This window comes from Amblyraja radiata, chromosome 23 (genome assembly GCF_010909765.2).
Source record: "Amblyraja radiata isolate CabotCenter1 chromosome 23, sAmbRad1.1.pri, whole genome shotgun sequence".
NCBI classification, from domain to species: domain Eukaryota; kingdom Metazoa; phylum Chordata; class Chondrichthyes; order Rajiformes; family Rajidae; genus Amblyraja; species Amblyraja radiata.
In genome coordinates this window covers 25,321,974-25,338,458 of record NC_045978.1, presented here as the reverse complement: position 1 = coordinate 25,338,458, position 16,485 = coordinate 25,321,974, and the positions used below count along the sequence as shown (strand labels likewise).

Below are 16,485 nucleotides of genomic sequence, written 5' to 3'. Positions count from 1 at the left end.
TTGTATCAAACAGGATTACACGCAAGTGGGCCACAGGAGTGGCAAGGGCGTGGGGAAAATTGCGATATGGGGAGTTAATTCAGTATTACATGTATGTGTAGCCTCCGAGAATGTCGGATGGAGTTTTTTTCCACGGTACATCTATATATATCGGTACATCGGTAAATATATATCTATTGTATATATTTATTACGAATAAAGTCTTATATTTAAAAAAACAACAAATGCTGGAGAAACTCAGAGGTTGCAACTGTTGGGTTGAATTGCCATTTGTGGGGTTCCGCAATCTCTCGTGCCTCCACTTCCATTTGTTGAGTCGGTCTTTTTATCCACTTCGTTTACAACATGTTCAAATCGTACATTGCTTATTTTTTAAAGAAACAAGTTTTTTTTAAACATTGAGCACTAATGAAACGATTTCCCCTCCTCTACTACAGACGAGGCTCTCACCAGGGTCTCTTCTATACCCCGTAACTCTGCGCTCACTCCCCCCACTCGTAACAAGGGCAGAGTCCCCCTTCTTCTCACCTTCCACCCTACCAGCCGCCACATACAACAAATAAACCTCCGACATTTTCGCTACCTCCAACGAGATCCCACCACTGCCCACATCTTCCCATCTCCTCCCCTGTCAGCCTTCCGCAGAGACCGTCCCCCTGTCCCCCTGTTCAAGTTCAAGTGAGTTTATTGTCATGTGTCCCTGTATAGGACAATGAAATTCTTGCTTTGCTTAAGCACACAGAAAAATAGTAGGCATTTACTACAAAACAGATAAATGTGTCCATATGCCATGATATAAATATATACACACATGAATAAATAAACTGGTAAAGTGCAAATAACAGAAAGTGGTTATTAATAATCAGAGTTTTGTCCGAGCCAGGTTTAATAGCCTGATGGCTGTGGGGAAGTAGCTATTCCTGAACCTGGTTGTTGCAGTCTTCAGGCTCCTGTACCTTCTACCTGAAGGTAGCAGGGAGATGAGTGTGTGGCCAGGATGGTGTGGGTCTTTGATGATACTGCCAGCCTTTTTGAGGCAGCGACTGCGATAAATCCCCTCGATGGAAGGAAGGTCAGAGCCGATGATGGACTGGGCAGTGTTTACTACTTTTTGTAGTCTTTTCCTCTCCAGGGCGCTCAAATTGCCGAACCAAGCCACGATGCAACCGGTCAGTATGCTCTCGACTGTGCACCTGTAGAAGTTAGAGAGAGTCTTCCTTGACAATCCGACTCTTCTCAGGAAGTAGAGGCGCTGATGAGCTTTTTTGATAATTGCGTTAGTGTTCTCGGACCAGGAAAGATCTTCAGAGATGTGCACGCCCAGGAATTTGAAGTTCTTGACCCTTTCAACCATCGACCCGTTGATACAAATGGGGCTGTGGGTCCCCCTCCTACTCCTTCCAAAGTCCACAATCAGTTCCTTGGTTTTGCTGGTGTTGAGGGCCAGGTTATTGCGCTGGCACCATATGGACAGTTGCTCGATCTCTCTTCTATATTCTGACTCATCCCCATCAGTGATACGCCCCACAATAGTGGTGTCGTCAGCGAACTTGATGATGGAGTTCGCACTGTGGTTCGCTACGCAGTCATGGGTATAGAGTGAGTACAGCAGGGGGCTGAGCACGCAGCCTTGAGGTGCTCCCGTGCTGATTGTTATCGAGGCTGACACATTTCCACCAATACGAACAGACTGTGGTCTGTGGATGAGGAAGTCGAGGATCCAGTTGCAGAGGGATGCGCAGAGACCCAGTTCTGCGAGTTTGGTAACCAGTTTGGAGGGGATGATTGTGTTAAATGCCGAGCTGTAATCAATGAATAACAACCTGACATATGAGTTTTTGTTGTCCAAGTGGTCCAGTGCGGAGTGGAGGGCCAGCGAGATCGCATCCACCGTTGATCTGTTGTGGCGGTACGCGAACTGCAGTGGGTCCAAGTTTTTGTCGAGGTAGGAGTTGATTTGCTCCATGATCAACCTCTCAAAGCACTTCATCACCACCGGCATTAGTGCCACTGGTCGATAGTCATTGAGGCACGTCACCTTACTCTTCTTGGGCACCAGTATGATTGATGTACGAGTTCATTCAAGAGTTCTCCTGAGTTTGCCCTGAATCGAACTCGGAGATTTACGGTAATGGCCACTCGCAGGTACTCGGGGCTCTCGTGGACATTTTTCAACATGTTGAAAAATCTTCACGAGTCTTCCCGAGCTTACCGTGTTTCCTGAGTACCTGCCGTTAGCGTTATGAGCCGCTAAGAGGCGTCCCGAGCTCCGACGTCCCCGCTACATTCATTCTACGTGCTTACCACGAGTTTGATTTTTTTTTAAACTCGGTAGAGCTCTTGAATGAACTCGTACAGTGAGACAGGGCTTTAACTCCCTGGTCAATTTGTCCCTTCCCACCCAAACCACCCCCTCTCCTGGCACTTGCCCTTGCAACTGCAGGAAATGCTACACTTGTCGCTTTGCCTCCCCCCTTGACTCCATTCAAGGACCCAAGCAGTCTTCCAGGTGCGGCAGAGGTTCACCTGCACCTCCTCCAACCTCATCTATTGCACCCGCTGGTCTAGGTGTCAGCTGCTCTACATCGGTGAGACCAAGCGTAGGCTTGGCGATCGCTTCGCCGAACACCTCTGCTCGGTTCGCAATAATCAACCTGATCTCCCGGTGGCTCAGCACTTCAACTCCCCCTCCCATTCCAAATCCGACCTTTCTGTCCTGGGCCTCCTCTATGGCCAGAGTAAGGCCCACTGTAAATTGGAGGAGCAGCACCTCATATTTCGCTTGGGCAGTTTACACCCCAGCAGTATGAACATTGACTTCCCCAATTCCAGATAGTCCCTGCTTTCTCCTTCCCTTCCCAACTCCCCCTCAGCCCACTGTCTCCGCCTCTTCCTTTCTTCCTCCCGCCCCCCCCACCATCACATCAATCTGAGGAAGGGTCTCGACCCGAAACGTCGCCTAGTTCCTTCGTTCCATAGATGCTGCTTCACCCGCTGAGTTTCTCCAGCATTTTTGTCCACCAATGAAATGCATGAGGTGGCGCCCGATTTGCAAACAACGCAAACGGCAAAATAGTTTGGATTAAAGAATTACAATAGTCAATTTTTAAGCATCTACGTTTCTTGTGTGTGTAGGTTTATATATATATATCGCTGAGGCTCTGGGAATAACCCACACCTGCTACCACCTCTTCCCTCCCCCTCCACTTACCCCCTCCCCCACTTTCCCTTCTCTCCCCAACTTTCCCTTCTCTCCCCCACTTTCCGCCCCCACCCACTTTTCCTCCAACTTCCCACCGTTCACCTTCCCACATCCTCCGCCTCTCCCCACTACGCCTCACCTCATGTTTCCCCCACCTTACCCTCACCTTACCCCCTTCCTCACACCTTACTCCCCCCCCTCGCCTTACCCCCTCCCTCCAACTCCTTACCCCCCACTCACCTTACCCCTCCCCCCCACCTCCTTACCCCCCCCCCCCCACACACCTTCACCTCCCCCCACTTCTCCAACCCAATCTTCTCCCCACCCCTCTTTTCCCTATGTCTTAACCCCCCCCCCCCCCCCCCCCCCCCCGCACTACTACAATGATTCAATTAACAGATTTGAAATGACTCAGCTCCCTGGTAAACTTGGAATTCATGTCTCTGGAATTATAGTCCAGATTTTTGGGTTTAATGCTTCGGTAATTAAACCACAACGCTAAGATTCGCAGTGGAAGTATTCCTATGAATCACACAGGACTTGGAACTCAGCTTGACTGGGTTCTGTTTATGCAATTGGAGAAAAAGCAGGAGAGAGGCTTGAAATGTTTGTCATTTACAGCAAATGATTCATTTTAATGGTGAGCATAGATTGAAACAAGATACAAAAATATAAGCAAGTTAAACACAACAATATATATAAATATATACACACACACACATTTACAGTTAGTACAGTTTTTGTATGTTTTTTTTCAGACGAATTTGGGGCAGTTTAATACCTTGTACAACATTAATACAGTTATCACAAAGTCTAGGTTGTGTCTCCGTACATAATGTAGCATGTGCAACAACCAAGATCTAGCTGAGTAGAGACATGAGAGCAAAATGGAAATACATGTGCAATTAGTCCTTAAAGTCTAAGTCAGGGGTGACATGGTAGACCCGGGTTCGATCCTGACTACAGGTGCTGACTGTATGGAGCTTGTACGTTCTCCCCGTGACCACATGGGTTTTCTCCGGGTGCTTCGGTTTCCTCCCACACTCCAAAGACGTACAGGTTTGTTGGTTAATTGGCTTTGGTAAAGATTGTATATTGTACCCAGTGTGTAGGAATATTACTAGTGTAATTAGGTGATCCCTGGTCGGCACGAAATCGGTGGGCCAAGAGATCTGTAACTCTAAACTAAACTGCATTGACCCATTTAATTTTTTTTAAATTACACCTTGTTAAAATATTGTGGAAAACATAAATAACACAAGCCCATCATAACAACTGAATTCCATTCACAAAAATACATTATGGTTGTAACCCACCAACGAAACCATCAACATGGACACAAAAAGCTGGAGTAACTGAGCGGGTCAGACAGCAACTTTGGAGAAAAGGTATAGGTGACCTTTCGGACCCGAAACGTCACCTATTCCTTTTCTCCAGAGATGCTGTCTGACCTGCTGAGTTACTTCAGCTTTTTGTGTCTATCTTTGGTTCAAATCACCATCTGCAGTTCCTTCTCACACAAAACCACCAGAGACACGATCTCACAATGATTTATTTATTTCTTCTCTGGGGTATGAGTTAACTGCTATCTTGTTAAGATCTCGGGCCATTCTGATTTATGTGGCTTACTTACAAAAGAAGCAAGTTCATGTAATCAGGGAAATAATTGCCCTTACACCAAATAACAGCTGCGTGCCCCATATAAGGCTTTGCTTCGAAAAACACCTCAGCATATTTTCACAAGTAGAACTTGTGACTAAAATCATCTTCTCCTGGAGATATTCAGTGATGGGAGGCAATATTCACATGTAACCACCATTTTGAGAGGACTAGAATATAAAATCAGGGATGCAATGCTGAGGCTTTATAAGGCACTGGTCAGATCGCATTTGGAGTATTGTGAGCAGTTTTGGCCCCCATATCTGAGGCAGGATGTGCTGGCGTTGGAGAGGGTCCAGAGCAAGTTTACGAGAATGATCCTGGTGATGATTGGGTTAACATATGAGAACTGTTTGACATCCCTGGGCCTGCACGGGCTGGTGTTTAGAAGGATGAGGGGGATCTCATTGAAACTTACTGAATAGCGAAAGGCCTGGATAGAGTGGACGTTGGTAGGATGTTTCCATCAGTGGGAGAATCTAGGACCACAGCGCAGATCCTCAGAAGAAAAGGACGTGCCTTTAGAAAGGAGATGCGAGGAATCTATTTAGCCAGAGGGCAGTTGAATTCATTGCCACAGATTGGTGGTGGAAGCCATGTCAATGGGTATTTATAAAGCGGAGATTGATAGGTTCTGGTTTAGTAATGGCATCAGAGGTTATGGGGAGAAGGCAGGAGAATGGGGTTGAGAGGGAAAGATAGATCAGCCATAATCGAATGGCGGAGCAGATTCGACGGACTTGTGTGTGTGCGCGTGTGTGAGAGTGAGATAAATGGGAGCAGAGGCTGAGTCTTTCTTAGCCACATATTCACATTCTGGATGATTTCGGTTTGTTGAAGTTCTTTGGGAATCTGGTGTTGATCAATGGTTCCTCACTAAGTGCCAAGGTCTCATGGAAAAGAAAAAAAAGAGAATACCAAAGGGGAACAAAATAAAATGGCAACAACATTCTTTCCCAGTCCTACCTCAGTCTCTGTTTGGAGTAATATCAGCATTGGCTTTGAATGTGCTGGGGATCGGAGACTTCCATTGAATTTATTGTCTTGGCTTTTATATTGATAAGAACAGGTGTTACCCGCGCTGTTTAACATCCAGGTCTCTTGAGCATAGTCAGCATTGGCATATCATGATACACTCAGGGGAATACAATCATGTTGGGTATAAAAGCATGGGGAGAATAGAGAGGGTGGGGTGGGGGAATAATACAAAAGAGGACCTATACTTAAGGGACATATGTTTAATATGTTATGGAAAAAAGATGGGAAAATGGAGTTGAGAGGGAAAGTCAGCCATGATTGATGATCCCGAATGGCCTTATACTGCTCCTATAATTATGAAGGTGAGTGGGGCAAAATTTAATACAAACCTGAGCTGCAACTTTTTCACTTTTTCAGGTGAGTATATGGAACGAGTTTGCAGAGGAGGTATTTGATGCAGCTAACATAACCACATTTCAAGGGGTTTGGACAGGTATAAGGAAAGGAAAGGTTTAGGAGGGACATAGGCAAGTTGCAGGCAAATGGAACTAACTTAGATGGGGCACCTTGGTCAGCAGGAACAGGGTGAGTGAAGGGCCTATTTCCACACTTTATCCAGCCTTAGACTTTAGACACTTTAGAGACTTTAGAGATACAGTGCGGAAACAGGCCCTTCGGTCCACAAGTCTGTGCCAACCAGCGACTACCATTATCCTACACACCAGGGACAACTTACATTTTCCTGAAGCCAATTAACCTACAACCCTGTAATTCTTTGGAGTGTGGGAGAAAACCGGAGCACCCGAAGAAATCACTTGCAGTCACAGGGAGAATGTAGAAACTCCGTACACAGCACCCGTAGTCAGGATCAATCCCGGGTCTCTGGCGCTGTCAGCTAGCAACTCTTCCGCTGCGCTACTGTGCCCCCCAAAGCTGAAAAGATGTCCTCACCCATTGTCCATTGTTGACCCTGCTGGTGGTTTAATGGGTGGTGGGGAGTGAGTCGAAGTTATAGATGAACCTTCGCAGGATCAATCCTCCCTAACCCAGGTCCACTGAGGACAACTTGAGGAGACCATGGATTTGAGTAACTGAAAAATTGTGGAAAGAACTTCTACTTGAGGCTTCCGCTAAACATTTAATGTAAAATTTGATTTGCTAGTAGTGTCGCAACTGAATGATGATGGGAATCTTATGTTTAGAACAACACATTGTTTGAGCAAAGATACTTTGCTACGGGCTGTTTAAGCAAAGTCTGAAGAAGGATCCTGACCTGAAACGTCACCTATCCCTGTTCTCCACAGATGCTGCCTGACCCGCTGAGTTACTCCAACACTTTGTGTCCTTTTGTGTATTAACCAGCATCTGCAGTTACTTGTTTCTATCTTTGTACATTTCTAACGCAACTCCCCACAAAGGCATGGACCAATAAACACGTTGAAGAAAGAATGCTGACATCAGTGCTGGCCTAGATTTTATCTTTGCACAGCAGCAGAATTTCTTGTTCAGCTTGAATGATATATTGAGCTATTTTTTGCTGGTCTATGTGGAAATGAGAAGCAGGAAGTTCCACGCTTTTTAACAAGGGAGCTGAATTCATAAAATGAAAGTACACTACAGATTTGCAGGACTTTGAAAGCCAACACTGAAATAAAAACAGAAGGGCCCTTCGACCCAACGAGTCCGGGTCCTTCGACCCAATGAGTCCGTATCGACCAGTGATCACCTCATGCACTAACACTATCCTGCACACTAGGGCAAGGGTTCCCAACCTGGGGTAAATTTACCCCCAGGAGGTAAATTTCGCCCACCCAGGGGGTAAATTTGTTGATTCTGGATTTGTACATATTTTTTTTCATTGGTTGACTGTGTTTGGTTCTGGTATACCGGTATCTGTTCATCATTAGTTGTTCATAAATAAGTGAAATGACATTGTTAAGCCCCTGTCCCACTTTCACGACCTAATTGGCGACCTCTGCCGAGTTTGCCCTTGACTCATACTCGCAGCATGGTCGCCACGAGGTGGTAGGAGGTCTTCGTAACTCTTCCTCATGCTCGTAAGTGTTCTTCGCGTACTTGTGGCCTCAAGTAGGTCGCGGCGTTTTTTCCAGCCTGATAAAAAATGTCCGCGAGTAAAAAAAAGGTTGGCATGGAAAAAAGTGATACTTTTTACTCGTAGGTAGGTCGTGATGGTAGTCGTAGGTAGTCGTAGGTAATTGTAGGTCGGCAACTGTCCCGAGAATAAAAATGCAAACATGACATCATTTTATCATACGATCATTTTCCACTCGTAGCTAGTCGTAGTTGGTCTTTGGTGTGGAAGACTGAGGTCGAGGGAGGTCGTAGGAGGTCGTAGACATAATTGTAGGAGGTCGTAGACATAGTCGTAGGAGGTCTTTTACTTCAGTGAGTCAACACGACCTTGACATTTTTTTCAACTCGTCTAGGGTCTTCTAAACCCGTGGATTAGGTCATCCAAGTGGGACAGGTCCATGATGTGCTATTAAAGTTTCCAGGGGTAAACAGGACAAAAAACTTCCAGAACCCCTGCACTAGGGATAATGTTATGATTTTTATCAAAGCCAATTAAGAGAAGAGTTAGACAGGGGTGGAGGCATATCTTTTGGTCTTATTTCAGATAAAGCAGTCCCCATCTTTATTCTTGGTGACATTGGTGCTTGTTTCACCAATTGATGAGCCAGAGTCTGACCAGTTTCATAGGACAAAAGGCACAGTGCCAGAGGGTGGTGAATCTGTGGAATTCTTTGCCACAGAAGGCTGTAGAAATATTTAAAGCAGAGACTGATAGATTCTTGATTCGTACGGGTGTCAGGGGTAATGGGGAGAAGGCAGGAGAATGGCGTTAGGAGGGAGAGATGGATCAGCCATTATTGAATGGCAGAGTAGACTTGATGGGCCGAATGGCCTCATTCTACTCCTATCACTTATGACCTTATGAAGTGCTAGAATAACCAGGTCAGGCAGCAGCTCTGGAAAACATGGATAGGCGATGTTTCGAGTCGGGACCCCGCTTCAGACCAGTGGAAGAAGGGTCTGGAAAAGGGTCCCAATCCCCTCTTCCATCATGCAAGAGGTACAGAAGGGTGAAAACGCACATCTCCAGATTCAATGTCAGTTTCTTCCCACATGTTAGCAGGCAACTGAACCATCCTATCAACAACTAGAGAGCGGTCCTGAGCTACTATCCACCTCATTGGGGACCCTCAGACTCACTTTAATCGGACATTACCGGATTTTATCTTGCACTAAACATTATTCGCTTTTTCATATATACAGTGCCCTCCATAATGTTTGGGACAAAGACCCATCGTTTATTTATTTGCCTCTGTTCGCCACAATTTGAGATTTGTAATAGAAAAAAAATCACATGTGGTTAAAGTGCACATTGTCAGATTTTAATAGAGGCCATTTTTATACATTTTGGATACATGTAGAAATTACAGCCTTGTATATACATAGTCCCCCCCATTTCAGGGCACCATAATCAACTGTTTGGAACATTATTGAGAAGAAAGAGATCACTGGTGAGCTCACTAATCGCAAAGGGGCTGGCAGGCCAAGGAAGACCTCCACAGCTGATGACAGGAAAATTCTCTCTATAATAACGAAAAATCCCCAAACACCTGTCCAACAGATCAGAAACACTCTTCAGAAGTCAGGTATGGATTTGTCAATGACCACTGTCTGCAGAAAACTGAATGAACAGAGGCTACACTGCAAGATGCAAACCACTGGTTAGCCACAAAAATAGGATGGCCAGGTTACAGTTTGGCAAGAAGTACTTAAAAGAGCAACCACAGTTCTGGATAAAGGACTTGTGGACAGATGAGACGAAGATTAATTTATATCAGAGTGATGGCAAGAGCAAAGTATGGAGGAGAGAAGGAACTGCCCAAGATCCAAAGCATACCACCTCACCTCAACTTGGGGGCGCTGTCCTGTGCACGGCTGCCCAGCCAGCAGCTGTCTGTCTCTTCATCTTTTTATTTTTTATTTTAGTTAGTTAAGTGTTTTGTTTGGAGGTCTAGACTTTTTTTATGTGGAGGGTGGGGGGGGGAAGGGGGAAACTACCTTTCAGGGTCCCTACCTGGTCGGAGAGGCAGCTTTTCTCCGGGCTGCAGCTTCAACCCGTCCTCGCGGCCTACCAGCGGGCCTGGAGCGGCGTTTCCTGTCGGGGACCGCCCAGAACCTCGGCTTCGGCTGCGGCACAGCGCTGGAGCGCTATCGCGGAGCGGGCGATGCCTTGCCTGGGTCGCCGCGCTGGAGCTCCGGTGAGCTGAGACCGCCAGGAACAACATCGCGGAGCTGCGGGACTGTGGAGCAACCAGCTGCGGGCGGCGGCGCTGAACTTAACATCGGGAGCCTGGGATCTCTAGATGAGATCGCCAGTTGTGGAGCTCCAACCGGCGCGGCCTTGTTGGCTTCGGAAGCCGCGGCCTCCAGTGCGGAAGCGGCCGTTCCAGGGTTCCCAGTCCGCTGGGAGGACTCTCCCGACGCCGGAGCAACATCACCCGGCAAGAACGGCCAGGAACATCGGGCCTCCGTAGAGGCAACTGTGGAGGCCTCAATAGGCCCGACTATGTGTGAACTGGGGTTGGGGACTGGACTTTGTGCCTTCCCTCATGGTGGGAGCCATTGTGGGGGGATGTTCTATGTGTTTAAGATTCTCATTGGTGTTATGTCTGTAATCTTTTTTTATGTGCTGCAAAATGGCAAAAAGCATTTCACTTCACTACACCTGGGTGTATGTGAATGTGACTAATAAAATACCTTTGATACCTTTGATCTGCGAAACATGGTGGTGAGGGTGTTATGGCCTGGGCATGTATGGCTGCTGAAGGAACTGTCTCATTTATCTTCATTGATGATACAACTGCTGATGGTAGTAGCATAATGAATTCTGAAGTGTATAGTCACATCCTATCTGCTCAAGTTCAAACAAATGCCTCAAAACCCATTGGCCAGCGGTTCATTCCACAGCAAGACAATGATCCCAAACATACTGCTAAAGCAACAAAGGAGTTTTTCAAAGCTAAAAAAATGGTAAATTCTTGAGTGGCCAAGTCAATAACCCGATTGTAACACAAATGAGAATGCCTTTCATATGCTGAAGAGAAAACTGAAGGGAACTAGCCCCCAAAACAAGCATAAGCTAAAGATGGCTGCAATACAGGCCTGGCAGAGCATCACCAGAGAAGATACCCTGCAACTGGTGATGTCCATGAATTACAGACTTCAAGCAGTCATTACATGCAAAGGAAATGCAACATAATACTTCATTTCATTTACATGACATTGCTGTGTCCCAAACATTATGGTGCCCTGAAATGAAGGGACTATGTATAAACACCGCTGTAATTTCTACATGGTGAAACCAAAATGTGTAGAAATGGCCTTTATTAACATCTGACCATGTGCGCTTTAACCACTTGTGATTTTTTTTCTATTACAAATCTCAAATTGTGGAGTACAGAGGCAAATAAATAAATGATGGGCCTTTGTCCCAAATATTATGGAGGGCACTGTATATATGTGTACAATGTGGACAGCTCGATTGTAATTATGTAGTCTTTCCGTTGACTGGTTAGCACGCAACTAAAAAGCTTTTCACTGTACCTTGGTGCACATGACAATAAACTAAATGATCCAAACTATCCATGTTTTCCAGAGATGCTGCCTGATCCACTGAGTTAGTCCAGCACTTTGTGCCGAGGGTTTAAGCTTTGTGGATTGAAAGTGGAGTTTTCATGCAAGGAAATGTTCCCCTTAAATCACATTGGAAGATCTTCAGTCACTTTGATCTCATCGTGCAAATGTGCAATATAGTAAAATCAGTTTCTCGTTCAAGTTTACACAGGATGCCCTCAGTACAAACTCTCTGTTTAGTTTAGAGATACAGGGCTGAAACAGGCCCTTTTGGCCCACTGGGTCCGTGCTGACCAGCGATCCCCGCACATTAACACCATCCTATACCCACTCGGGACAAATTTTTTTTAAACATTTACCAAGCCAATTAACCTACAAACCTGTACGTCTTTGTAATGTGGGAGGAAACCGAAGTTCTCGGAGAAAACCCACGCCGGTCACGGGGGGGAACGTACAAACTCCGTAGAGACACCAGCCATACTCAGGATCGAACCCGGGTCTCCGGCGCTGCATTCGCTGTAAGGCAGCAACTCTACCTCTGCGCTACCATGGTGGGATGAGCATGACCTGGCAAGGTTACCAAGAGAAATCAGTTTGAAGGACAGACCGACTCTGTTTACCCCTGGTTGGAGAACAAAATTATTCTTAACTTCCATCAGTATAAGTTGTCATACTTTCTTAGAGTATCCTATGGATGGAGGCCATTTGGTCCATTGGGTCTATACTAGCTCTTGGAGCAATTGTATCAGTCCCAATCTCATGTCCCCAGTTATTACACTGTAACCCATTCTCACTCGCATGTCTGTTTAGAAAGTCAGCGCGTAAACAGGCTCTTCGGCCCACCCAATCCACATCAACCATCGATCATTCGTTCACACTAGTTCGACCTTATCCTACTTTCTCATCCACTCCCTACACACTGGGGGCAATATAGAGAAGCCAATTGACGTACAAATGCGTACGTCATTGTGATGTGGGAGGAAACCAGAGCACCCGGAGGAGACCTTCGTGGTCACAGGGAGAACGTGCAAACTCCACACAGACAGCACCTAAGGTCGGGATTGAACCCGGGTCTCTGGCGCTGTGACGCAGCAACTCTACCAGCCGCGCCACACTGCCACCCCCCTGAACTATCATCACATCCATCAACTTCCCAGTCCATCTACACTGGGAGTAATATACAAGAGCCGAATCACCTGCCAACCAGCACATTGATGGAATGTGGGAGGAAACCAGAACATCAGGTCACAGGGAGAGCGTGGAAGCTCCACACAGACAGAACTGGAAGCAGGGTGGAATCCTGGTCGCTATGCTGTTTGGCAGCAATGCAAAAGCTGCACCACTGTGCCACAGGAACAATTTCAGTGAGGCGATGCATTAAAGCAAGACATGCCTTTGTGACTACTACACACCTGACTGCTAAAATGAATTACAGAGGGGACGACCTTCACACCTCCTTCACCCCACACATACTCTCTCCTTGAGGGGAGAATAACATTGCACTTAAAACGATAACTTTCTTAATACCTACAAACTCCACAAGAGAGTTGTGTATCATTTTGAAGACTGAGTTACATTGATACATCAGAAATCTTACACAGGCAAGTAAGTGCACAAAACAAATCTATAAACCTGTCACATTTCTTTAAAATCCTACTTGAAATTATACTGTTTAAAACCGACATTTATTTCCATCAAAGACGGAACTGCAAATGCTGGTTTACACCGAAGATAGATACGAATTGCTGGAGTAATTCAGTGGGTCAGGCAGCATCTCTGGAGAAAGAAGAATAAGTGACGCCTTGGGTTTGAAGAAGGGTTTCGGCCCGAAACGTTGCCTATTTCCTTCGCTCCATAGAGGCTGCCTCACCCGCTGAGTTTCTCCAGCATTTTTGTCTACTCTCGGGTCAAGAACCTTCTTCAGACTTGAAGGGGTCTGAAAAAGGGTTCTGAACCGAAACGTCACCTATTGCTTTTTCTCCAGAGATGCTGCCTGACCCTCTGAGTTACTCCAGCATTTTGTATCTATCTTCGGTGTAAACCAGCCTCTGCAGTTCCTTCCTACTCACTGATTTCCGTCAGCTGTATGGAGCAGATGAATGGGCACTGATTTTGACACCATTGAATTAACCTTAGAGTAACAGAGACATATTCCCTTGAAATGTTTGTCTCAAAGAATCAAGAATGACGTACAGTAGAATGGAAACTTGGATTAGCAAGTCCAGACAGTGCACAGTATGTGACTTATAACTGCTGGATGATTAGGAATTCCATGCAGTAACCCTTAACCTGTTGAATAGTTAGGCCACAGTTTAAGAATAAGGGGTAGGCCATTTCGAACAGAGATGAGGAAAAACTTTTTCACCCAGAGAGTTGCGAATCTGTGGAATTCTCTGCCTCAGAAGGCAGTGGAGGCCGATTCTCTGGATGCTTTCAAGAGAGAGTTAGATAGGGCTCTTAAAGATAGCGGAGTCAGGGGATAGGGGGAGAAGGCAGGAACGTGGTGCTGATTGTGGATGATCCGCCATGATCACAGTGAATGGCGGTGCTGGCTCGAGGGGCCGAATGGCCTGCTCCTGCACCTATTGTCTATTGTAACTCCAGAAGATACAATGCGCAACCTGTATCCTATGGAGAGTTAAAAGTTCCAGTCAATTACTCAGTCATTCACTCTTACCCCAACAGTATGAAGAACTCCACAGTCATTGCATTAAAATAGTGCTTAAGTTAACAGTCTCGTGCCAGTATTTTCAGGTGGAAGTCCCAATGCCAACCTTGTCTCCCAAGCAGCCGTTTCCATCAAATGCAACTTGAAGCAGCAGCTTTCTCTTCCCGTTCCTTCTCCGCCATCACACAATCCTACAGCAGCCCTGTCTCTTCACCTCCGGCTCCTCCGATGGTGCCTTAAGTCTGAGTATCGGAGGGTCGCCGCCGCGGTGAGGGTGGTAGACGGAGCTACCGTTGGAACTGAGCGCTGATGTCCTTGGCGAGCCCACCAGGCAGCTCTTTGGCGGCAGTCGGTCACTTTCCGAGACACTACTCTGGCCGTTTGGCAGCGCGGCATCCTGAGACAACTGCTTCCTCGGTTTGGCCGCTGCCCGCTGCCTCTTCAGCTCTGACAACGTCTGGCAGCTCCTGTCCCCGCTGAGCTGCGGCGAAGGGCTCACGTCGCAACTCTCATGTGGAACCTGTCCGTTCACCTTGTCCGCTGCGGTGGGGGGCCGAGAGGCTGAACGCTGGGAGGCCGGAGTAGAGATCGCACTGTTGCTTCCCCCACCAGGATCCAATAGCTTGTTGCTTCCCCCACCGGCATCTGACGGCTTTTCCATGGATTCTGTTTGTTCCACCTCACTGGTCTGCGAGGCCTTGGGTTGGTCCTATGTTTAAAACAGGAGAGGAACGGATTACTTTCCAACGCCAACCAAACTCAACAGAATAAAAGTAATTGGCAGTAGAGTCATAGAGTGATACAGCGTAGAAACAGGCCCTTCGACCCAACTTGCCCACACCGGCCAACAATGTCCCAGCTACTCTAGTCCCACCTGCCTGCGTTTGGCTCATATCTCTCCAAACCTGTCCTATCCATGTACCTGTCTAACTGTTTAAGAAGGAACTGCAGATGCTGGAAGATCGAAGGTACACAGAAATGCTGGAGAAACTCAGCGGGTGCAGCAGCATCTATGGAGCGAAGGAAATAGGCAACGTTTCGGCCCGAAACGTTGCCTATTTCCTTCGCTCCATAGATGCTGCTGCACCCGCTGAGTTTCTCCAGCATTTTTGTGTACCTGTCTAACTGTTTCTTAAACGTTGGGATAGTCCCAGCCTCAACTACCTCCTCTGGCAGCTTGTTCCATACACCCACCACCCTTTGTGTGAAAAGGTTACCCCTCAGATTCCTATTAAATCTTTTCCCCTTTGCCTTGAACCTATGTCCTCGGGTCCTCGATTCCCCCACTCTGGGCAAGAGACTCTGTGCATCCACCGGATTTATTTCCCTCATGATTTTATACACCTCTATAAGATCACCCCTCATCCTCCTGCGCTCCAAGGAATAGAGACCCAGCCTACTCAACCTCTCCCTATAGCTCGGACGGACCCTCTAGTCCTGGCAACACCCTCGTAAATGTACTTGGGCAAATGGTGTGAAATTTAAAAAAATTTCTGTTAAGTGGTACTGGAATATTGGCATTGAGGGGAACTTCCTAAAACGGTGTGGAAAGGAGCTGCAGATGCTAGTTTATACTGAAGAAAACACAAAGTGCTGGAGTAACTCAGCGGGACAGGCAGTGTCTCTGGAGAAAATGGATGGTTGACGTTTTGGGCCAGAACCCTTCTTCAGACTGAAAGTAGAGGGGATGGAAAAGGTCAGAACAAATCAGAGCAAGCAACAGGTGACCAAGGAAGGGTGGAGCCCACAATGGGTCATTGTTAGCTGGGGAAGGGGTGATCCGCTCTCCATTCAGTGTGTTTAGGTTTAGGTTTAGGTTTATTATTATTGCCATATCTACCGAAGTACATGTGAAAAGCTTTGCTTTGCATGCTATTCAAACAGATCAGATGTACCATGCATAGATGTGGGTCCACCACCGATTATCCATCACCCTTGGTTCCAGAGCCTTTCTCGTTTATGTTTTGCCGGATCAACAGAAGTCACGGCCTGTGAGAGGAGTCCAACGATACTAGAACGGTCCACCTAGGCTGTCGAGGAGTGTCGATACCAGCCCCGCAAAGTGGGCCTCGGAAGTCGTCTATGGGAACGGATCAGCCATCTCCGGCTGAGCTGGAGTTCCAGAGCCCCGGCCACAGGAGGCAAATTCGACCCGCCGATCGGCCACGGAAACATAGAAGCATAGAAAATAGGTGCAGGAGTAGGCCATTCGGCCCTTCGAGCCTGCACCGCCATTCAATATGATCATGGCTGATCATCCAACTCAGTATTCCGTACCTGCCTTCTCTCCATACCCCCTGATCCCCCTAGC

General features: G+C 46.9%; 1 protein-coding gene across 1 annotated transcript in view; it reads right to left on the bottom strand.

Annotated features, from left to right (window-relative positions):
- Positions 1 to 14,018: 14,018 nt before the first annotated feature.
- Positions 14,019 to 16,485, bottom strand: part of ppp1r16b (protein phosphatase 1 regulatory subunit 16B) — a 118,255-nt gene continuing 115,788 nt past the window's right edge. The window contains exon 11 of the mRNA XM_033041865.1: positions 14,019 to 14,883. Within this exon, the coding sequence (XP_032897756.1) occupies positions 14,356 to 14,883 (528 nt within the window). The 3' untranslated portion in view covers positions 14,019 to 14,355. The remainder of the gene's footprint in view (positions 14,884 to 16,485) is intronic.